This window comes from Copadichromis virginalis, linkage group LG12 (assembly GCF_057382275.1).
Source record: "Copadichromis virginalis isolate Kocher_CV1m ecotype Utaka linkage group LG12, C_Virginalis_male_GT1.1, whole genome shotgun sequence".
NCBI classification, from domain to species: domain Eukaryota; kingdom Metazoa; phylum Chordata; class Actinopteri; order Cichliformes; family Cichlidae; genus Copadichromis; species Copadichromis virginalis.
The window spans coordinates 9,584,712-9,609,825 of NC_140629.1; the positions used below are offsets into that span (position 1 = coordinate 9,584,712).

The 25,114-nt window shown below is 38.9% G+C and overlaps 1 protein-coding gene across 2 annotated transcripts in view; it reads right to left on the minus strand.

Moving 5' to 3' along the window:
* Positions 1-24,666, minus strand: part of LOC146696509 (netrin receptor UNC5D-like) — a 286,577-nt gene extending 261,911 nt beyond the window's left edge. For both annotated transcript variants that reach the window (XM_085474633.1, XM_085474632.1), the window contains exon 1: positions 24,304-24,666. In XM_085474633.1, the coding sequence (XP_085330759.1) occupies positions 24,304-24,388 (85 nt within the window). In that variant the 5' untranslated portion in view covers positions 24,389-24,666. The remainder of the gene's footprint in view (positions 1-24,303) is intronic.
* Positions 24,667-25,114: the final 448 nt, after the last annotated feature.

Sequence of the window (25,114 nt, forward strand, 5' to 3'; positions counted from 1 at the left end):
AGCCAACCAATAACAAAAGCTAGGACCCAGATTTCCCAGCAGAATGTTGCATATTAAAAAGGTGATCACACATAGTTGCTTTCACTTGTCAGTGGCGTTGATGTTTTGATATATATATGTGTGTTTCGCTTGAGGAGTGACTTTGTCTCTTGCCATTTTCTACAATAGACGAACTTCGTCATTTTATTAAGCTCATTTCCTTTGTGGACCCACCAAATCATAAAAGCACAATGATGTAACACTCGGTAAGTGCTACAGGATGATGCAACCCATGCTGCCTTGCAAAATGTAACCATATAACTGAAAGACCTCTCAAATATGGTCAGCCTGGATGGCATGCCAGCTCAGCAGTATGTATTGCTGGTATACATGACCCCCGATCCCCAACACACACATACACACCCAAGAAAAGAAAAAAAAAAAGAAAAAATCAATGTGTAGTTGTCCATTCCATTACATGTAAACTCTTAAGCAACCCTGTTCCCCGCTGATTGTGTTTCTTTGCAAATGGAGATTCAATTATGCTGTTCTTCCAAGTGAGCGCAGAACAAACGACACAGAACTATCAATAGTGGGCTGCTCGAGGGACAGATGCAGTGGAGGATAAGCGAGATAGCCGGACCTCCTTTGCTGTGCACTCTTTGTTAAATTACCCAAGGTTAGTGCAGCGTACTGAAAGCAACTAAAGCAATTAGTTTTCCACCAGTTGGTCAATTGTCAGAGTCTGCAGATTGAAGAGCCATTGTGTTTACAGTGCTGTTTCAGCCCAGATGTCAACAAACAAAAATCACATCTGAGTCTGTGCAGTCACGGTCAGGTCTGCTTTGGGGATTTTTAATGGAATTAAGGGAGTTTTCTCATTTATGTTAAGGTTGTAGGGTATAAATGTATAAACCCTCCAAAAAGAGACAACACATTTGTGTGTGACAGTGTTAACCCCAGTCCTAAATTCAAACAAAGACAAAAACTAAGTGTAATAAAAAGGCCTGCTTAAATCCATGCTGCTTTTACAGTTGGTCCAACAATAAGTTTTTGTAGCCTGTGATGTTTCTTAAGCAGAAGCGCATGAGGATTACAAGAAATGACACAGATTTGAGGTCGCATACTTTATATTTAATGTAATCCATTATGCCTTTCAATTCTTGTTTGGGTATTCTTTTTTTAACCTCCTGCTTGTTCACTATGCTGGACTGAAAGACATGTGTTTCTATATTCCTATTACCCACCCCCAAATGGCAGCCAGGGGAAGAGCTAAATGTGCAATATTCTAGATACAGTATATCTTAAGTGCCAAAATATGTCTAAAAATGGCTTCCAAAATCTTTTTGTGTCCAATTACTGTTTTGCTTTCCATACAGCCCCAAGGACTGCTCATTAGTCAAGAACTAAAGGTAGCGATGGACTACTAAAATATATTCTGTACTGTCCATATTTAGTAAAAAAAACAACTACTGAGTTGTTTTACCCAGCTACAAAAGCTGAGGAGAATATAAGTAGTGATATTTTATGACAGGGTTTTAGTTCCCCGTGTGCCTCCACCACTTTTTCAGGTTCTTCACTGATAAATAGCTTCAGAAAAATGTCAAAAGCCCACAGAACCTATTTTCATGCACAGCCAGACATTCTCTGCTCTTCCTGGGATAAATATTTCATCAAGACACATTCAACCCTCTATTTTATTGATCATCTTTTATCTAGTTTCCATTCCTAACTTTCCAAACCCTTTATATTTAATTGTAAATCATATGTAGCTAGTTTTGGCTGATATAGCCAAATGACAACAGGCAAAATAAGTGTTCCGTAATTGCTGACAGTAGCCTTCTGCATTTCTTCCTGTTGGGGGATAAAAATGACTCTATTTATAAACAGTCTCAGTTTATGTATAGTCATATCTGATTTTTTTTTTTTTTTTAATCTGACGTGCACTGAAATTTACTATATATCAATTTTCAAGTTGCATACAATCCAAAATGCCAAGGAGCTCTTTGGCCAAAATGTCTATGTATTCTATTCTATAGCTAAATTTGAAATGGGGTTAGTTATGAAAGGAAGATGAAACACATCACATACCACCTAAACATTACACCTGCTGCTCGGCCATGGACACCCATGCCATTCTGGTAAACAGTTTTTGTTTTTAATACCACAGGAGATTTGGAACTCTGCAGTTACTGATTCAACTGAGTGAGTTTCATGCACTATGTCTCCCAGGACTCAGCAAAGTTGTTTCAACAGTGGCATCCTATTATAGTACCATGCTGGAATTCATTGATTTCTTTGACAAATTTCAGTTTGTAAAGGCAGCTAAGTACTTGATTTTATACACCTGTGGTAATGAAATTGAAAACACCTAGATTCAAAGATCACAAAGTGTGGCCCAAAAATTTTTGTCCACATGATGCACCAAAGAGAAGGACTACAAACAGTTGTTTTAGTGTATTTAGTGGTTTAAATATTTGGAAAGCATCTCATTCTCTTGTCAGCACCAGATTCAACATAAAGAAACCACACTTAAACTCTGACCTTCTTAATAGCAGTGCTAACCACTGTGCTGCCATGCCATCTAGACCAAATACCAGTTACTCCCTACAGGTTCAGGCAATTACACTACACATTTAACCTTCTGGTAAAATGTTGCCCCCTGGTGGTGAAAGTTCTAGATAAATTTCCAGAGAGTAACTAGAAAAAGTCATTTAATTAATATTTCACTCTTGTTCAAATTTAGTACCATTTGATGGATTTGTCAGAACCAAAATTAAAATTCATAATGCTACAAAACCTCACCACTGGTGCAGCTGATAAATAATTGCATTTTCCTGAAAATCACGTTAAAAGGTTCTACTCCCAAAGTCCTGCTCAGGATTCGCATTAATGGCAGAGTGTATCCCTGACCTGCTTGCGGATGATGTTAAAAGCTTTTTAGTGTTGGGAGGTGATTTCTGTTCCTTCGCAGGAGATCTTTAGCTTGCCGAGAGGATATGGATTTCAAATGCCCTGAGCATTGAGGGGTTGACCAAAAGAGATGACTCTTATCTCAGTGTGTGTCCCTCTGCTGAGAACATGACATTAAATTGCCATTCTCAAAGAGCAAGGGAAGCTACTTACAGCAGGCACGCAATTACTCTTGCGTCAGTGGTTAGATATTTACCACAGGGCTCAGGGAATAATGCTTCATACTAGATTTTCTTCCTTTCAACAGTCATCTTTGCAAATCTTTTGCAAATGAAAAGATAGCACTTACAGTGTTTCAGAGATGTCACATAGTCTTTGGAGATTTTGTCATGAGCGTTTACTCTGGATTTCTTTGGGGGTTTTCTTTGGCCAGACGGCAACTGTGCTGTGATTGGTTTTCCGGTTGATTTTATTGCCAATCTTGAAAATTTCCTTCACTTTTCACACTCGAGATCCACCAGTTAAACTTTTTCTAGTTGATAGACTGGGAATCTGTTCAAGGTTTACTGCTAAGACAGCTGGGATAGGCTCCAGGCCCCAACCACTTTAAATTAAAAATGACTGCAAACATATAAATAAAACCTTTTAATCCCATCGGAGTAAAATATCACTAAGCTGCTGTAGCTAAGCTGTTACCTTCCACAATGCTAGGTTAGCTCTCTCACTAGCAACCAGCATGTTGCTTCAAAATAGGCTAATCCATCTTAAAAGCAAGATTTTGTTTTTGAACAGTATTTTCCTCTTCCCACATGTTTTCACATTTAAACTGGTTGCTGTTTTTAGCATTCTAACTACATCCACAGAAACTATAAATTGTTATTGATATTCCATTTCTGTATAAAGTAAATGACTCAAACTGAAAAACTAATTCGGATTAAATTGCAAAAAAAAGATTCCATTGTTTCCCTGCTATTGAAAACTAAGCTAATATTTGGGGAAAAAATTACATCACAGAACATTACACAACATCATTTCAACATTGAAGCTCCAGTTTTTCAGCAAACGTCATGTTCCTTCACCAGTACAAATCTGATTCAAATAAACCTTTTAATATTTTTTTTACACAAAAAGATCTTCTTTTTCTACCTCAGTAGTTTCAAACAAGATAACAGCATCATCATCATGTGATTTTCCAACTGGCCATGCTATGTTGGTGCCAATAATACCAAATTAATAGTTGTTATTAAGCTATTAGCGGTTCCTGTCTTTTATGTGCTTTCAGTTTTGCTTAGTCCTGCTGAATGTCCATGCCTGTTACAGACTTTCTAATTTTAAAAGTTTAAAATCTAGTCTGGCAGACGTGGGGAATATCTTCTCCCACACACCCCTTTGTAAACACAGTAGGGCAACAACCTTGAATTCTTCAATGAGGCTTTCAAACACACCATAAAGTGTATACACCACACACACTCAAACGACATTAAATAAAATGTATGCTCATTGTTCTATATTCCAGCATGTCCTCAAGTATATGTCAAAGGTGATGGCCAGGGGGAATCTCTTTAACACTTGACTGCCATCATTAATGAACACTGCTCACTGCTGGTCCTTCAATTACCAAAAGAATGTCTTCAGACAATTTTCATCTGGACATAATTTCATGCTATAAGCTGTTGGGAGAACTGATCTGAATCATAGAGGCATCAACGGCTGACATGAGCTGTTCCCAAACAAGCTGCAGCTTCAGGCGAGTGATCCAGTACATGCCACATTGTTTCATAACGACTATTAATTCAAACTAACACTAATGTAGTTCTAAAAGCAAACACAACTGCAACAAAAGGTCCATTTTTCCTGGGATGGTGTGTGGGCACAAGCCATGGCAAATCAGTAAAGATGCAATGTGGCCCACAAGGTTGAGATGAATACACGCTGGTTTACATGGGAGGGTTGAGTAATCCACAGTGGGGCTGACCCTGAAGAACTCTGAGATTGCATCAAAAGCCAAAATGAGTTTAAAAAAAGAGAATTTTGAGCATGAAAAGAAGGGAGTAGGAGGATGCCTTAGGCACATCAGGAACTGAAGAGTTACACAGCTACTACTCACCAAGACAAAGCAGGGTAGAGTACAATATAATGTTCAGATTGGAAATGCTTTAACAGGTTAAAAGTCAGCTGTCAGGACCTCTCAAGTCAACTGAAAGCGAATGAAAAAGGCCCACAATTAGCCCATCAAAGTCATACTCATTAAAACATGGTGCAAACAGCCTTATAATTCAAAGAGTTATGAATAAGCCATTGACGAATAAGCTGTAAAAGGTTAGAGGGGGAAAACATTTCAGGTGTTTCACAACCAAGAAACTCAGAGGAGATAGCAACATCTGTCTGCTATCATCAAAACATGGCTACCTCATTTTCCTGTCTAGAAGTCTATCTTTAAAAATGCCAAAACCTATTACTGCACGCTGTAAACTAATGCCTTGGTGTCTCAGCGATGGTGACAGGCTTTAAATGTATTTTCATATTACCCCCAGTTTCACAGTGGCCACAACTGTCGAGAGGCTGCTCCTGATCATTTGTCAATCTAGGTTGATACTTGCGGTGAGTAATGTTGAGAAACGTGGCTCGTGTGGCCAGTGAGTGAACAGACTTGTCAAAAGCAGATAGACCATAAACTGTGGAGGAAGCCACCAAGGTGCCTTTGAATAAGAAAGCAAAGCTGGGAGCTCTCTGTAATGTAAAAAAAGTGGATTTGTAGCATTCCAATAATCTGTACACCACTGTCTTATTTATTTGAATGTGTCTTGTGTTGTCAAAGTACCAAAAACAATGAGACCATAGTGAGAGCCCTGGAAACCTCAAAATGGAGATCCTTAAACTTTTACCACAGGTTTGTACAGTATAGAATGATTCAGTGAGAACGTAACTAATCTGGACTCATCAGACCAAAGCACAGATTTCCACTGGTCTAATGTCCATTCCTTGTGTTTCTTGGAACAAACACATCTCTTCTGTTTGTTGCTGTTCCTTAGTAGTGGTTTCTTAGCAGTTCATTGATTCGCGCAGTCTGCTCTGAATAGTTGATATAGTGATGTTACCGCTACTGAAAATATATGTGTTGCATTTATCTGAGCTGTAATCTGAGGTGCTGTTAACTTGCAATTTCTGTATGCGGTGACTCGGGTGAATTTGTCTTCAGCAGCAGAAGCGACTATTGGTCCTTCTTTCCTGAGGTGGTCCTTATATATGTGGGAGACTATTGTTGTGCCAGCCAGTCAAGTACCATGGTGTACACATGCTCAGTTCAGTGTTTATGAATGATCTTTAGTCTTTGAAGACAAAAAAGCTGTGGTCACATTATCTCATTGCAGGTTCGCGGTGTGATTTCTGCTGAAACTCTATGTTACAGCTACACTAACAACTAGGGATGGGTATCGTTTAGGTTTTATCCGATACCGGTGCCAAACCGGTACTTTTGAAATGGTGCCGGTGCTTAAATGGTGCTCAAACCGGTGCTTAAAGAATGGAGAACACAAAATTGGTCCAAAAACCTCTCATGTTCAGCTGTTTTTTTGTAAAAAGATAACAATGTTAGCCTTTTCTGCAGCTATAGGGCATATATGGTATCACTCTTGGCTGGAAGCAGTGCTTAAACAATGGAAAAAACACAAACTTTGTCCAAAAACCTCTCATGTTTAACTGTTTTCCCACTTTTTCTTTGGTCATTTTAGCCTTTTTGGCCAGGGTGAAGGGAGCATCTGCCATCAAACAAGAAGACAGCCGCATGTAACTACGACGGTGTTTGCTAGTTCACCTTACATGCATTAATGTAATAACGTGGTTAGCCTACTCAACGTAAATGACACACGAACAACATTAAGCTACTCACGCAGAGAAGAACGGCTGCTGCTGCCATCATCATTTCTGCTACACTGGCAGGGATAGGGGCCAGGACTCTCCTCTTCGGGTTTTTGGGGGATGTTGCTAACTCCGGGTCCGATAACAGGCACCACACCCGCAGTAGATGTGCTCAGTGTGAGGTCTCGCAGCAAGCTATCAAATACGGCGCATTTTTCGGCTTTTAAGAAAACACTATGCGTCGCCAGGTGTTTCATCGGATTTGAGGTGTTACCTCCTTTGCACAGTATCACCTTAAAGCACTTGTTGCAGGCTGCTGAGTTTGCATCTTTTGCTGTGAAGTACAGCCAGACTTTTGACCGCTTCGCCTTGGGCATTTTTAATCTGTAGCTCTGCTCTAAAAGAACGTACGTACCTGGACCTGCCTACTATCCTCGGAAACGTAAAATGATTGGCTAGAATCTAAAGTGTATCACAGCTCAGGGAAAAAAAACACCGAAATAAAGAACCGAAATGTGCGCTGCTTTTCGGTCTGGTTACTACCGTTTATGTCAGAACCGGTGCCATCATGGCACCGGATACCGGTACCCATCCCTACTAACAACTATGAACCAGTTGCCTTGGATGGGAGTGCAATTGTATGTGTGTTATATATGTGAAAAGTGCCTTTGTCAGTCAGGAAAACCGTTCCTCAATAAATGTTCATTTAAGTTTATATGAGTTTTTCTTATACTTTTAATGTGTACACTTTGTGGGAAAGCGTACTCTAAACGAGCAACGAACCATATAATGTCAATGTCAATGACATTACCATATATGGTAATGTCATTAAAAAAATCTAATTTAAAAAAGTCCACAAATATCGCACTTGGGCTGAAGTTTTTTTGAATTTCCAAGTATTTATTAACACATGGCCAGAATTTCAAATAAAGAGTTCTGACTGCAGACACTGCTTTTTTCTGGCTCTTAATGATGCCACTGAGAGCTTTGTATGTTTATCTTAGGCATGAAACCTTGTCTGTGAGTATGGAAGTCCTATCCTCTGCTCAAACCTCCCATTTACAAAGGTAGCAATTAGAAGAAAGTTGGCTCTAAGGGAAAATGAATGTGTCAAAACAGCTTTTTCAGACTAAGGGTGAACTGGGACTATAGAAAGGATAATAAGGCTAAATAAGCAACATTTTGAACTACTACCCTATTCTAGTATACTACTCTAGAGTTCATATTTGGCTTAGGCACAACAATTTTTGGCAGTGTTTAGGATTCAGGAAGAAATCAAAAAATAAAGCAACAGGTATTGGTCGTGTCCAAATTCATGGGCTGCATCCTCCTGAGGACCCGGCCTTCGCAGTCTACGTGGGCTGGGTCCTCAGAAGGTCGAGTAGGCCGGAAGTAAACGGCTGGGGAAATTGGACAGTGTAGCCTTCTGATTAGCGTCACCACTATCTCGGTGGAGTTTAATAAACTCGGCCGTCTGCTCCTTGCTATCTAAAATATAACAGGACACTGGCGTAAATTCTCGACCGTCTCATACTTCTATTTAATCAGTTTTCTGTTTGATGTTTATTCAACTGTGTAAAAACCAAGGAGGAACCCACCAGGGGCTGAGATTAAAGTTATTAGATTAGATTAGATAAAGTTTTATTTTATCTAATCTAATCTAATAACTTTAATCTCAGACAAACCGATTGACTCACGAACAAATAAAACACTGAAAAAATCCCAACAATAACATTTTATTTTATTTTTGTCCAAATCAAAATCTTTTATCCTATTTTTTTTTACTTCAGTTTAAATGTGTCAGTTTTCTAGTCAATGAAATTTTGACATGAAATTTACATTATTACCAGCTATATAAGTAACATCACATCACAGCCTTTAAAAAAAAAAACAAAGCAAAGAAAACAAAATTAATACAAAAAGTGCTGAAAAGGAAAAAAAGAGGTCAATGTCTAAAAACAACAAGGCAGTGATCCTCAGACACCTCAAAACAAACAATGCTCTACCTACAAAGGCACAAACAAAAGGCTTTGCTATATCCTACACATTACCTCAATCCCAACATCACCGTGGACAGTCTGTGGATAGTACTTGAAGGAGTAGTGCATGCAACACAGCACAAGAATCTCACTGAGCTACAAAATCTTTTGCACAAAGAAAACCACCTAAAAAAGACCCGAGAGAATAGCAGCAGGTAAAAAAAAGGCCTTTCTGAGCAATGGCTAGCTATGACCAGCTCAGTAAAGCAGATTATGGCCAAACCTTTGTTTGAGGCCTTTTTCCTCTTTTTGTTCTTTTTTGACATGTTAAAATAAAAACAAAATTGTGTGTAGTATATCAAAAAAATATGCCATGTAAGGATTGTCTGATTATTTACTCAAATATGTAATCACAGTGGTTCAGAGGCATCATATCTCCTGCCTCACACCTTAAACTGTTACCTGATCTTGTTATCTGAGCTCATTTCTTTTCCCAGTACATACTATACATTGAGGCTGTGTGATGCTTTGTTTTTCACGTTTTTAAAAGGAATTTTGGTGCCCAATTCATTTTCTATTTATTGAGTGTAGCAATCTACAAAATGGAAACAAAAGAGAGGCAAAGTTTCAGTAAATACCAGAGAGAAAAAAAAGATCACGGTGGAATATGTGAAAAGACAATTCTTTTTAAATTTGCAGACATAAATTTGTGCACTGGCCAGAATTGTTTAAATATTTATAGTTAAGTTGCTCAGAAAAATACTAAGCCACTTTCTGTAACCCCTAAATATTTTTGGCACTCATCAATTTGGGCATTTAGTGTGTTGGCCTAGTTTAAATACATTTGCCAGTTTATGGTAAGATTCTATAGATTCTATATAAAGGAAAGATAATGTTACAGTATTAAAAGGCTGGCTGCAGCCAGCTGCTCTATTTGTCTTTGCTGGCTGTTTATTATTTGGAATATGAGTGCATTTATGGCTGAATCTATGATGCCTTTTATACAGTAGCTGTGGTGTGGCTATTTTTATTATTACCATCCTACAGTATTTAAAAAGCTTTCATGGATAACAGACAATATATTATTAGTATTAATGATACTTCCTGCTGTTCAAGAATGCAGTAATCAATACAAAACTCCAAACACTGGCACAAATAATATCAATTCCCTGCACAAAGACTACCTCTGTATATAATGACTTACTTTCATAATAAGGTAATTTGTCACAACAGTGGGAAACCTAGGCTATGTTATTTTTCTAAATTAGCAGCAATGTTTAAAAGATAAGGAAAATGGTAATAGACACTAAACTTAAGACAATTTTCAAAATACCTCCAAATTATAATCATGATCTGCATACATCCATCAGCCATAACATTACAGCCAGTGAATAACACAGAACCCCTCATTTAAATGTGATGTTCTGGATACCTTAGGTTCTAGCTTTCATACAGATATTATTTTGACACGTAAACATAAAAGTAAATACATTAATTTGCATGGTATTGATTTAAATAAATATTAAATCCCCTACAACCCAGCCAAAATTCTGGCTGTCCAAACTGCACACAAATTACACTGAATGAATCAACCAATTAATCAACCAATCAGTGAATTACAGATACTCCTGTTTTAAATTTGTTATGCATATAAATCACATGTGTCTGTACAATCGGTTTCTTCCATTCCAACCTCTCCACTGCCATGGGCAAAACCAAAGACCTGTCAAATGATAACTGGGATAAAACTGGAGATCTGTGGAAGGCTGCATTTTGGTACAAGACCATCATATAGCCCTTAACATCCTTTGTTTGGAGCTCCATTCAACATCTTGCCTCATGCGATGAGGATGATCATGAGAAAGGTGGTGGATCAGTTCAAACTACACAGGAGGAACCCCAAAAAGTTGATTCTGTTCACCTGAACGTATGATTTTCAGTGAGAGAAACGTGTCATCACTCATTGAAGTAACTTCTTCAGCCTTCTTCAAGCTGAACAAAACGCTATGTCCAGATGAACAGAATGCATGTACACAGGAGGAGCTTCTCAATGATCTGAAGGAAGCACACTACGGCCGCATAATGGATTGATATCTTGCAACGTCCGCAAAGTCCTCCTGCTGAAGAAGGCACATGTATAAAGCTGTCTTAAGTTTGTCAGCCAACATTTAAATGCTTTCAGATAAGCCATAAGAGTAAGTCCTGTGGTTAGCTGAAACCAAAACCAAAATCATATCAATCTGCTGACTTTGGAAGAACAGAAATGTTGAGTATGACCGAAAGAACATCATCACCAGTCAAGCATGGCGATAGAAACATTATGCTTTGAGGCTATTTAGCTATTGTAAGGGTACAGGACGACTTCACCGTATTGAAGGGCCAATGAATGGGGTCATGTATCGTAAAACCTTGCATGAAAATCTCCTTCCCTTAATCATTTTGTCTTCAAGCATGACAATAACCCAAAAGATACCACCAAGTCAACAGAGGAGTCAACAGAAGAGCAGCTAAGAACCACATTAGGGTTGTAGAGCTGCCTCGCCTGTCTCCAGACCTCAGTCCTTGGAGTTTCTGTAAGGAGGAGTGGGCCAAAATCCCTGCTGAGATATATGCACACCTGGTGACCAACTACAAATAACGTGTTACTGCTGTGTTTGCCAACAAGGGTTTCTTCACCAAGTACAAAGACATGTTTTGCTTGGGGTTCAAAAAGTTATTTCACTCAATCCAAATCAATTTGTAACTTTTATGTAATGCATTTTTTCTGGATTTTTGGTTGACATTCTTTCCTGCTCCAATAAGAGGAAACTTCCATTAAATTAGAGGCCGCTCATTTCTTTGTAAGTGAGGAAACCTACAAATACAGGAGGGTGTCAAATACTATTCTCCCACACTGTATTCAACAAAAATAAGAGATGAAAAAATAACTCTGTTTAGGATCTTGGCAAACCTCTGGTTGTTGTTTTGGATTATCAATGGGCTCTTCTAGAGCATTTTTCATATTAAGTGGAAATAAATCTCTAGTATAAACCAGATGATGAAGCACTGTTTAAATACATGAAAGTTAAAAAAAAGAGAGAAAAAAAGGAAAAACTTCTTTTTCCTGCAGCAACAGTGTGTGACAACCACTGTTCACAAACAGCATGAACCAATGACTAACATGTGGCCAACAGCGAGACCAAGAGGTCCTTCAGGCAAGACAGGCACAGTGAGCTGGGACTAGTGCTTGGCAGTCCATTCATCACAACTTGTCCTTCAGCAATGTTCTGTCCCTACAGGCCTGCTGCTGCACCGCGGATCAACAGAGGACATGTTTGAACAGCTGACCCAAGGCCATGAAAGTAGACACAGCCACAGCAGAGAATCTTAAGGCCATACATCGGTTCTCCATGAAATATAACTGTGATCTATGTATTTGAGAGCCCAGTTCACAGTCCTGGATTACAATGTGGTTTACTTCTCAGTTAAAGAAAATCCTTTCCTTATCGTTTCGCTTTCTTTGTCCTTCTGTATCTCAATGCTGGGCCTAATTTAACAAGTCTTTAAAAACATGGTACTGCTCCAATTTGCATTTACTTGAAGTAGGAAAAAACTGAAAAGGCTCAATGGTATGCAGAATTGGAGATACTGAGCAAAGATAATGAGCCATTGTTAGCAACTCTGTGAGGCTGCAATAATGACAAGTTGAGAAATAATAGAAAGGAAAGGTAACCATAGTAACGATTTCCTTGTTTATGACTTCATGTCATCGTGTCATGAGTTCTTATTTGGACATATGAGAGCTTTCAGAGAAGTCTCCAAGTCATAATTATGAATAGGATGTGTATACGAATACTACCTAGATGTTGTAACCTTGTAGCTGTGATGTAGCTATTTAAATGCTTAAAATGAAAAAGATTATATGCTGACGTTTAGCAGAGACAATGTTCACTTTCTTTGTTTAGCATATAAATATGCTAACACTAGCTTAAGGTACTAATGTAATAAGCTGCAATAGTAAATTACATTATTAGAAGGTATTTTATCATAGTAATCTATAAGTAATATATATGGACAAACTGAAGTATTGGATGAACAGAAAATTCTGATGATGCTAGATTAGAACTTGATAGGGTAAAATACAGCTGTTACAGCTGATTGCCAGTTATATTGCTGCCAGACAAAGGCAAACATTCTGAACATGCATCTCTGTGCTATCATGTTGTTTCAGCTTTTAAGTTTACTGCGGATATTTTGTACAATCACTCCAGCAACCTAACCTTCACTAACAAGGAACTTACAGGTCAATGATTAGCTGGTCAATTAATAGCATTTAGCTGTGTTTTAATTCAAGCCATCCCTAATTGTATTTAAATCTAACCAATCAGGGACATAAATGAAAAAGTCAAGTAATATAAAAGTGTAAAAATTGTAGATATTCAAAGGCACCATTCATAGTCCCGTCTTGTAGCTGGGATATAAACTAGCGGCATTCACCTTCCTGCCATTCTTATTGTGGAATTATGTCAATTGTTATTCTTCCTAGTCTTGCAAGGTGCTATTCTAGACCTTTAATATAGGAAAAATATGTAATTATAGCATTTCTCAGTGTTTTAAAACTGAATGTGTTGCAGTGTTACATATTGTCTTAGCTCATATAAAATTAATAACAGCAACCTGTAGTAGGAACAATGTGATAGCAGCAACAAATCATCAGAACTATTTGAATATATCACCTAAGAACCATAAATATCTGTACAAAATGAGATGTGAGTATATCATTTGACATTTTGATGGTTCAGTGGAAACTCTAGGGCATCTTTAAAGCAATTTGGATTAGAGATCAAAGTTTGCCATCTTTATAAAATTGCACAGTAATCCATCTAGTTATTGAGACACTTCAGTCTGTAACAGTCTGACCTACATTGATAGAGCAAAATAAATAAATATCCACAGTGTACTGGATATAGAAACATTGCACTTCTTTACTGTGGTTCCACTGGGTGAATTGACTAGGACTTACATAGCAGTTTTTTACTTTAAGTCTCATTCTCCCAATCTCACACATTAATGAAGTGTTTTTATCTATACCTAACCACTTTTGATCTAGCATTCATACATAAAGGGCAACTCAGGGTTCAATACATTGCCCAACACTTCTACACATGGACAAGAAGAGGATTGATCACTGTTTTTCCAATTGGAAGACACGCCGCTCTACCACCTGAGCCACTGTCAGCACGAGGCGAAATGAGGGATTCACTTAGAAGCTCCAGTCATTCAAAAGGCGATTTACTGGAGCAAACCTGACATAGATTTCAGCCATGACGCATACATCAACGGGACATGTTTCTCGATAACAATACTGAATTCTCTCTGACTTGATAAGAGAAGAGGCATCACTTTTCATTGGTCTCTGATTAAGTAGAACCTCACGCCCAGATGCTATCAAAATATGGCCAGACATGCACTATAAATAAAATTTACATGGGACTGTGTGTGGGTTTCTTAATTGTGTCTTTGTGTGGAAGCAGGCGCATTCACACATGCACACATCTCCCAGTAGGCCTTATGGCTGCTTGGAGATTTGCTAAATAGGATGCTATCATAAAACAGCCTTGTAAAAAGCTCATCTGGTGCACACCATCTGTAAACACAGATTTGGAGAAGTTCATGGAGCCTGCACAACCTGACACCTCTAAATTTGGAGTGTATTACTGCAGCTACATGGATGTAGTACCAGCAGTAGCTCTACAGCAAATGAATGTGAAAAAACACATACCAGCAATGATTTTTCATAAATACTCTCTTTTTGTGCTGGGGTTATCGCCACAAATAAGTGACAGTTGTTTTAACTGCAGATTCGGATAGTGATGGGTCCTAAGGTAAAGTAGACATATATTTTGAGATTGGTGGGTCAATAACTTCAATACTCACAAATTCCTTTTATTATATAGATAATAAAGCTTTATAAAAACAAAATGTGGGTGTCTACATCGTTTCCAGATGTTTTCAGTGTGGTGTCGCATGAAACAGCTGGCCTGTCTCATGACAGCGAAATACACACTACTGCTTAAGGGAAAAGATAATTTTATATTGTACGCACTTTTATACACATATACATTTTACAAACACAGAATTATCATTTTTATTTTAATTGTGCTTTTCAGTCGTTTTGTTGTTTTGGTTTGTTTTACATTTGGTTGGAATATTTCTTGCTTTTTTCTGAAAACTACAGATACTTTAAAGGTTACATTAAGTGGTGTGAAGCACAAGTACCAGAATTAACCTAATTTTAAAACAAAATATCACCAATCACTACATGTTTTACAAGCAGGCTTTGATCTTCGTTTGATTTACCAATTCAAATCCACTGCATTTTAATTTAACATATGCCACATTTATTTCATCCAGTATGCAGAAAGACTAAATACCCAGATGATGCCATTTAATATGTCTTAAAGCTATCAGCTCCATAGAGTAGTGGTTTACACATTCACCTAACAAGCAAAAGATCCCTGGTTTAAGACATGGAGGACACACAATAACCTTTCTTTAAACCAGGAAGACAATTGGCCAAATCAAATATATTGAGCTATCTGCTGTAGTGAGCCCTTGTGAATAACGGAGCAATTGATAGTAGCAGATATATAATGTTACGCTGGCAAGTTGTGACTTATTCCAGAGAAAAATAATCTCTGCATAGACTTTTATTCAAGCACCATTATCTGCGCTAACACAGAGCTACTCAGTAAGCTAAGAACTACTCAGTAAGCTAATTTTCCAACTTCAACTGGGATATACAATATGTATCCCAAAGTTGGGAAATTATGATAATAGGGATTGCAACTATAATGCAAAGGTCAAGACTTCATTTAACAATTTTAAATTAAAAACCCTAATGCATCAGTGGACAGAAAGCCCACATTTTTCCACAGGGCTTTAATAGTGAAGCATTTGAATGCATATGATATGACAGCCTGTGAGCTATGCTTTATTTGTTTGTGTCTACCATGCCCACATCCATTATTAGAAAACTGTCTTTTAATTGAATAGATGCTTTAATCACTCTGCTGTACAAGTTTGAGCAATTACAGTTTGCAGCAACAAGTATATGTTTATTAAAAAGACATGCAAAACTTTTCAGACCTTACAGAAACACAGTGAGATTCACTTAATGGCTGCAAATGTTAAAGCACAGCTTATTTTATCTCTTTATTACTTGTTATATGTATGATTTATCTATTATTAATATTTGATCTGTGGCTATTGTTCGGAACTCTGTACTCATATTGCTATTTAAATGTTAACCTACGTAATTTAACATGTTTAAATTGCGAGTAAATCATTACTGTTATCAGTATGAAAATACAAAAGAACTCGAAGAATATGATTTTTTTTTTGTGCATTTATGACCAGTTTCCCCTGTCAGCCCAGAGTGCATCTTGCCTGCAAAGTAAAGGTCCTTTCATATGTCAAAATAAGCACTAAATTATTTTTTTAATTAAAATATTGCATTGAAATAGTGTAGGCTCCTTTTTATCAAGCTTTGCCACCACAAACAACCGTCATTCGATTATACTGACTGTGGCATAATGTTTTCTATGTCCAACACTAAAGTATATCAACAGAATGACTTAAGCTGTGGCAGCCACTTTTATTTCATCCATTATGCAGAAAGACTAGATTCCCAGATGATGCCACCTAAATGGAACTATACTGTAAACGTATCAGGGCCTTGTATCAAGGAAAATAGCAAAAACCTATAGATACATGAAAGATACAGTAGCTGGAAAAAAATATCTCAGTGTCATTCATAGGGATGAGTATCGTTTAGGTTTTATCCGATACCGGTGCCAAACCGGTACTTTTGAAACGGTGCCGGTGCATAAACGGTGCTTAAACCGGTGCTTAAAGAATGGAGAACACAAAATTGGTCCAAAAACCTCTCATGTTCAGCTGTTTTTTTGTAAAAAGATAACAATGTTAGCCTTTTCTGCAGCTATGGGGCATATATGGTATCACTCTTGGCTGGAAGCAGTGCTTAAACAATGGAAAAAACACAAACTTTGTCCAAAACCTCTCATGCTTAACTGTTTTCCACTTTTTCTTTGGTCATTTTAGCCTTTTTGGCCAGGGTGAAGGGAGCATCTGCCATCAAACAAGAAGACAGCCGCATGTAACTACGACGGTGTTTGCTAGTTCACCTTACATGCATTAATGTAATAACGTGGTTAGCCTACTCAACGTAAATGACACACGAACAACATTAAGCTACTCACGCAGAGAAGAACGGCTGCTGCTGCCATCATCATTTCTGCTACACTGGCAGGGCTAGGGGCCAGGACTGTCCTCTTCGGGTTTTTGGGGGATGTTGCTAACTCCGGGTCCGATAACAGGCACCACACCCGCAGTAGATGTGCTCGGTGTGAGGTCTCGCAGCAAGCTATCAAATACGGCGCATTTTTCGGCTTTTAAAAAAACATTATGCGTCGCCAGGTGTTTCATCGGATTTGAGGTATTACCTCCTTTACACAGTATCACCTTAAAGCAGCGGTTCCCAACCCCCGGGCCTCGGACCGGTACCGGTCCATGAGTCGTTTGGTACCGGGCCGCGAGCGCTGAGGCTGAAATGTATGGTTTTGAGGGTTTTTATCGGTTTTCAGCGTTATTTTGTTATTGTTTTTATCGTTAACTCGGTTTTCCTGGGTCTTTTCAAATGTGTTATGAATAAATCTTCTTTTTTTCGGTACCGGTACTAGTTTTATTTTGTTGTATTTATCCGCGACACCTTAAAGGCCGGTCCGTGAAAATATTGTCGAGCATAAACCGGTCCGTGGCGCAAAAAAGGTTGGGGACAGCTGCCTTAAAGCACTTGTTGCAGGCTGCTGAGTTTGCATCTTTTGCTGTGAAGTACAGCCAGACTTTTGACCGCTTCGCCTTGGGCATTTTTAATCTGTAGCTCTGCTCTAAAAGAACGTACGTACCTGGACCCGCCTACTATCCTCGGAAACGTAAAATGATTGGCTAGAATCTAAAGTGTATCACAGCTCAGGAAAATAAAGCACTGAAATGTGCGCTGCTTTTCGGTCTGGTTACTACCGTTTATGTCAGAGCCGGTGCCATCATGGCATTCATGCACCAGGTCCATGGAAGAAGCCAATGAGCTGCAGGGCTGATTGCCAACTACATTAAGCCTCTTAGGCAGCATGCTGATGAATTCACTCATTGAAATGTGAAGGTAATAGTCTTGACATAGCAAAGACATAACTCACCGACTGTACCTGCAAAGTCCCCAAATGACAGTGATCCCGAGTAGGAGCTGGTCCAATATGAAAGAGGACTTTGCTTTTATTACCATGATCATTACTGTATATCATTTCTGAATGTACAGCCATTTGGTTTCATTTAAATGTAAATCTGGCAACTGAACACATTGTCACCCACAGCAACCTGACTATGATGATTCATTCTGGGATCGGCAGGGAAAATATAAGAGCCCCTTTTGCTTTCTCTGAGGGAAAATAACAGATTTGACCTTTGTCTGTTTTCATGAAACAGTGCAGAGGAAAATAAAAAAACCTTGAGATTTTTCCTTTTTTTTCTTGAAAACAAAAGTAACCACAGTTTTGTGCATCCTTTGTGCTCTGCTCTCTCTCTCTCTCTCTTTCCACTTTTTAAAAAAATGCCCAACCTGAAGAACAGGGAGGGAGATGTACAATCTGCAGCTCAAGGTCAAGGAAGTAAAACTCTTGGGAGAATAGACAAGTTTGTGTGTCAAATTAGGCTGCGGAGACGGATAACAGAGGGGCACAGCATCACACAACATGTGGTGATGGTTATTTCAGCAAGGCTTGACACAATTGTGCATCTGTGGAGCAGGGACAATGCTGTTTGCTGCTAATGTTTATCAAATGAGGTGACCACCAGGGGCCTGGGCATATGTGCATGCATGCAGAATGGAGAATCATTCCAGCAAGGCAAACATTAGCAACTCTGTAGTCTAATCTCACAACATATTCTTGTAGTCATATAGAGTATTAGCTAAACTTAAAGCAGACCTAGCAGCTTTACTGACAAATGAACTGGGCGACTTCAGCAATCCTCAATCAAATATCAGATAATCCCATTGCTCATTACTTCTCTCAATACACAACACTCTATCTTGCTAAAATCACACATCACATAAATTAATCATCAAGTCCCAAATAAATGCCTGCATGTCGAGAGAAATCAACGAGAGCCTCATCAGAAGATAGGTAAGAAGGGATATTACATATCAGTGCACTCGCATACCCTTTTGCATGTCTAAGCAGAGCTTCATTATGAGATAAATACACACCAATAGCAGATTGCTGATCTACAAGAAATTCCCATTACAACCCTGGACAAAGCTTCTTGAAATAGCCCTTATTTCATCAGAACTGTGAGACAAAAGATGAAAAGCCTTTTCAAGATCCCCCATGGGCCACATCATCCTCACTCATGGCTGTGTTACACATGGAGGACCCCTCTTTCATGACCCCTTGCGTGAGTCTCGTTCTGAGCCAGTGGGGGCCTGCGAACATCAGCTATTGATCTTTAAGAGCTTAAATCTCGCTGAGTTCAAGCTAGGACCATCGAGACCCGCAGAGCAGCAGGACTGCTGCTGTTTGCTACTGTTTGATTCAAGGACTAAACTTGTGGGAAAGTGTGACACCTGTCATGACATGCATGGCCTTTAAAAATGATGTGATATGCAGAAAAGTTGTAACATGCAACAAGGTAGAGTCGAGCATTCAAATGCCCTGCCTCTGTTTTGACAGCCCATTAGTACCTGTAATGCTTTTTAAGCACAATCTGTATAAAAAAATAATAAAACATCTTTCACTTTTTAAAATGTGTTGTTTTCTTTTGTTTTTTCTATGATATTTAATTAAACTCAAGACCTCTGTTTTTTGGAAATCAGTATTTTCATCTTTTTGACATTCTATAGACAAAAATTGCTCCTCAAGAAAAAAATGGACATACGGAAGATAATCATTTGCTGAACTATTTTTGATATGGTCCCACACTTAATCGGGATGCTAGGCAGGCAGGTTGTGAAGTGAAGCTCAGATGAAACCAGATCATGTTCTCAGTGCCAGTCCACATCAGCTGACGCCTCGTGTTATAGTTGTATATACATTAAGCTGCTTTAGCCTGCCCACAGATACTGTTAATCTGCAAGCCAATTTGAAACCCACCTCCACCCCAGCTCCTCCTTTCTGATTAAATTAATGTCCTATCCATTCTCCCTGACGACTGCTCTATTCTGTTCCGTGTCTTTTTGCTGCTTTCCACACCTCTGTAAACACCCTGAAGGGCGCCACATAAAAATGACTACAAATAGAAACATTGAGCATCTTTTGAATGTGCTTGTGCTCCTGACTTAAGTTTGAATTCAGTCAAAATTAATTCTGTGTTCTTCGAGCAAAGTACAAACAGTCTGTCCAAGGAATGCTGGGCCGACACTTCTGCTTCTGTCAGCTTTTTGATGGCGACTTCCTTAATATATAGGAACTCAAGATGATAAGAAATCTGTGTGCCATTTACTGACCTGTTTAACTTTCATGTCTTCTGGCTGTCTGCAAATTGTATTCATTCTGCTAAACAAATTTTGAAGAAAAACCACAGAGAAATGTGTATTTATACAGAGAGAACCTGCACATAGTCTCATACTGTCAAGCTTTTTCATGTATTTTGTGCATCTATGTAGACTCTTACAAGAGTCTAAATCCTAAACTAAAGGCTATCAGTAAAAATTCAAGCATTCCATATTTTGCTTGAGTATGTTGATGTAGAACTTGTAGGATCCAGTCAATTTAGACCTTTCTAACTATTACATGCTATCACCAAACATTTTTTACTGCCTCCATTCTAACCCCTTCTGCTAACCACTATAATAATAACTTGCTGGAGTCACTCTTTAATTTGTCATAAATATATGCAACCAGAAGGTAGAGATTGCCAAACAATTCAACATTCTTTTTTTTAAAATCTGCAACTGAGAAAACAAAATTGGAAAAAGTTACAATCATTTTTCATTTGATACACACACAGACAAAAAGCAAATAAAAGTTTGTTGTGTATTTCTTTTGTGACATTACACACCCTAAGATAAAAGGAATCTTTTAAACTTTCATTTCCTTTTTGTTTCAATACTTCCCTAATGGAAAGTGTTTCAGTTTAAAAAACGAAATCATCTTTATGTTTTGTTTTTATAAATGCCTCTGTAATAATCCTTTTTTGTATTTCTGTGTTATGTGTGTAGAAAGGGATGCAGTTCCGCATGAACTGATTAGCTACATAATGCATTAGGCATGAATAAAAAGCTATACACAACAATACTGTTGTCTTTACTTTCATTTTTTTATTTTAATTAATATATCCAGCTATCAATTTACACCTTTATTTAATTTTATGGGAAAAATTGGTAACAAATAGAATTTGAATCAGTGACTTACTAGAACATTGGCAATCTGCTTGTAGTTGTGTGCTTTAATGGTTCCTTTTTTTCACCATTCGAGGTACTCACAGTGGTCCCTGGCTTAATTCCTATTCCTTTTCCTAGACAAACTTGCTCACGTGATTTTTACACAATAGATTTTAGGTTATATTAGAACATTTTGATGTGTTCACCCAAAATGTATGCCTCATCTTTAGGCATGGTAGAAACTGATTGATTAAAATTGAAGGGGCTACTTGAAGAGACAAGCCACAACTCAAGGTAGGAGAAGTTAAGTTGCTTATGTTGATAAGTTAGTTTGTAGTACATTGTAGATGCCATCCCACTACCAAAACAGACAAGTGATGCGCATTTTCTACAAATTATTATTGTTGTTGTTGTTGTTGTTGTTGTTATTACTACATAACCTTTATTTAATTAGTATGACCTTTAAGGCGACTGTGGCTCAGGGGGTTGGGAATCGCATCTGTAACCGGAAGGTTGCCGGTTCGATCCCTGGGCTCTCTCTCTCCTGGTTGTTGTGTCCTTGGGCAAGACACTTTACCCTACTTGCCTACTGGTGTTGGCCAGAGGGGCCGATGGCGCGATATGGCAGCCTCGCTTCTGTCAGTCTGCCCCAGGGCAGCTGTGGCTACAACCGTAGCTTGCCTCCACCAGTGTGTGAATGTGAGAGTGAATGAATAGTGGTATTGTAAAGCGCTTTGGGTGCCTTGAAAAGCGCTATATAAATCCAATCCATTATTATTAAGGTTAATGATCAGTAATTACATCCATTAACAACAGTAAAAAGTGAATAAAACCTGTAAACCATTTTAGTTAATGCAAGTTAATTCCAACGTCTGTCTGTAGGCTAACAGAAACTACTGATGAAGACATCCATAAAAATGTCACCATTAATAATGATGAAATTATTTAAAGTAGTGGTAGGCAAAATGTTTTTTGGGACCACTGATCAAAATCCAATCTAACAACTTTTCAGCACACAGTAATTCATGATGTTTGCTGGTGTGAACATTTGTGGCCTGCCTGACAGCTCTACTGTTCTCTGGTCTTATTGTGCTTTTTTTCCCCTGCATCACTTTTCTGAATTTCTGCCCAGCTTCGAGGTCCTAATTATGACTGGTGGCTTGAAATTAGAGGGATGCGTCATAAGTAAAGTATGTTGGTTTCATAACATCATATTCACTCAATATTTAATGTTACCTTCAAGAATAAATGGAACCCCCAGTTTAACTCTATTTTTCTGTGTGTGACTGATCAGTAATGACAGCAGACCTACCTATTTCCGTTTGGTCGAAATGAAACTGCCATCATTACAAGATCCTGCTGCATACTTGCATTCCTTATCCTAATATCCTCATAATTACAAGTTAATGTACAACAGATTGATGACAGCTGTCTCCACATCTAATCGACAAGAGAGAACCGGCAATAGTTTGTTTACAAAAATGTAAACAATCATTATTTTAACACAGTGTTTGTGTTGCTGCCAGTCTAACTCCCTGCACGCTGGTCAATGACTTCCCGTCTTTTACTAAAATGGATCAGAGTTCGCTCTCTGATCCATTTTTTAATTTCCTTTTTTGACTTGAGCATAAAATCAAGTGTGAAGGCGTTATTTGTTTTGTGGGTGTGTGTAGGATTCATAAATGAATAATGAAAAACAAATCACTTTTTGCATTTTTGAGATTTTAGATTCTCTGCAGAATATGAAGAAAAACAATGATGCATATTTTGCAAGATAATGTATATTTGAGTTATTCTGAATGAGTGGCATGTGCAGGGTGAGAATATTTTTTTACATTTGTGGAAGATGATGTATATCAGTTTCTTCACGGCAAACAGATTGCAGCAATAAGGTGGAAAAAAGCCAGAGTTTCTGGCTTCACAATGAAAAAAAGCAGACTTTGCACATTCATGATGCGTAAAGTCGTGTAACGTTAATCTGAACTCTGTTCAGCTCCACAGGCTGCTATGTAACCAGTTAAACCTGCAGGGAACCTTTAACACCAAATACCATCTCACTCTCAGGCACTCTGCTCTGTGCTACTGCTATTTAAGTGGCTAAAATATGGAGATGTGAGAGTCATAAGATCAACACAGACACAACCAGATGTCTGCAGGGCATATTCTGGTTGGGTTGTAGGCTTGTTCTGTAACATCTGATTCAAACGGGTGATGTGGTTCAGTGCAACAGCTTAAAATCTCTAAAACCAATACAGGCTACAGAAAACTGTACAGTGTGTATTAAATAAAGATGATTTAACATGGATTTTTTTTGTGTGTGTGTGTTTAAGGGACTAAATCTATCCTCTTGTATTTGTTCTTTTGGGTTCTCTGGAAAAAGAAAGAAAATAGAACATCAAGCAGGGGCAGATTTCCTACCCTCAACACGACCCCCACTTGTCACAGTCACCTCTCATTCAAAGGTATTTTTATCAAGTAAATGTAAAGCACTTTCACCGTGGGCTTCTAAAAAGAAACGAAAACCCTTGGTTGAAGTCGCTCTGGTAGCTGCTGATGAATATCTCTGCGTCCCGCACAAACCTCTACATACATTGCTCTGGCACTATATTCACTTCGTGATATCAGGAAGCGGATCATTTAAAAAGGAGGACTAGCTCTGGAACTCTCAGATAAAATGGCATGCCTGTTGCACAGGCGTGCCTTCATTAAAGCCAGCAGTGCTGATTACAGCGCAGTCACGGTGATGGATTCATTCACGACTAAAAACTTAGTGGAATGGGACGACTGGCATCGATTCGAGGGGAGACGTAAAAAAAGACCAAGAGTGTAGGAACTTGACGGCGCGAGCTGTGGCTTGATGAATCAATAGCAGAAGCTCCACTGCGCAGTGAAGAGAGAATGCTCAAATAGTGGAAATCTGAAGTCCGAGTGAGACTCAGGATCACCTGCTGAATACTGAATGTGAGCTGGGAAGTATTTGTAAACCTCAAACATGAACCAAAAATCGTGACAGGTGGTGCGTAACCACGGGGATGGCACCCAATAATTGTCTCTCTTCTTTTACCGACCGGCTGAAAGCGCTTACAGCGCAGTAAACACCCAAAGTAGGCACGCATGCACACGGACACACACAGCTCTTACCTTTGGAAATAACCGATGCTGTGCAATAAATAAGCAGCAGGAGCCCCCTCAGAACGAGGTAACGTCCTTTTGTCAGCGTGCCCATACCGACGCGTAGCTCTCCACGGATACGCTATAGAGCTGACGGTGCTCCGGGTCTCTGATGCCTGCTCTTGCCTCCTCCTCCGAGCTGGACGAGCCCCGGCAGCGCAAGTTCCTCGTGTAAACCAGGGAAGCGGACAGTTGGACGCTCTGTTGGGAGAAGGAGGAGCAGCGGCAGCAGGAGAAGTGAACGGCTGGCGGGCTGGACTGTTTGTCGAAAGGGAAAAAGCATCTTCACTTCACTTTTGCTGTGCGTGTGTGCGCAGCAGGGGAGACGTGCGCTCCGAGTTTACCCCCCTTTCCAGGCATCATCATCCCGGAGCCTGCCCTGTGCTAACCAATGGCAGAGTGAGAAAGGCGGAGAGGAGGAGACAGAGTGGTAGGCTACTCGTAGGCCTAATCAGTCAAATGTTTCTTCTTTTACAGTAACGCACCAAGCAGCCCATCAAAGGCGTGAAGGATGATGATACAGTTTACAGGTTTGGAGAAACTGTCCGAAGAAGAAAAGTGGGAGGAAAACGGCTTCATTTCCAACCAGCACAAAGCTGTGTCTCACAGTGTCCGGTATAATCTGATCAATTATAGCCAAAGTAGAGCACTGATCAACAGAAACGCGCCAGTGTGATTTTCTTTTAATGTGCCCCTCAGCTCCAAGGTATGTTTGCTGGTATTCTTATATGTGATGAATAAATGAAATTTTTGAAAAAGAAAAAAAAATAGGTATGTAATC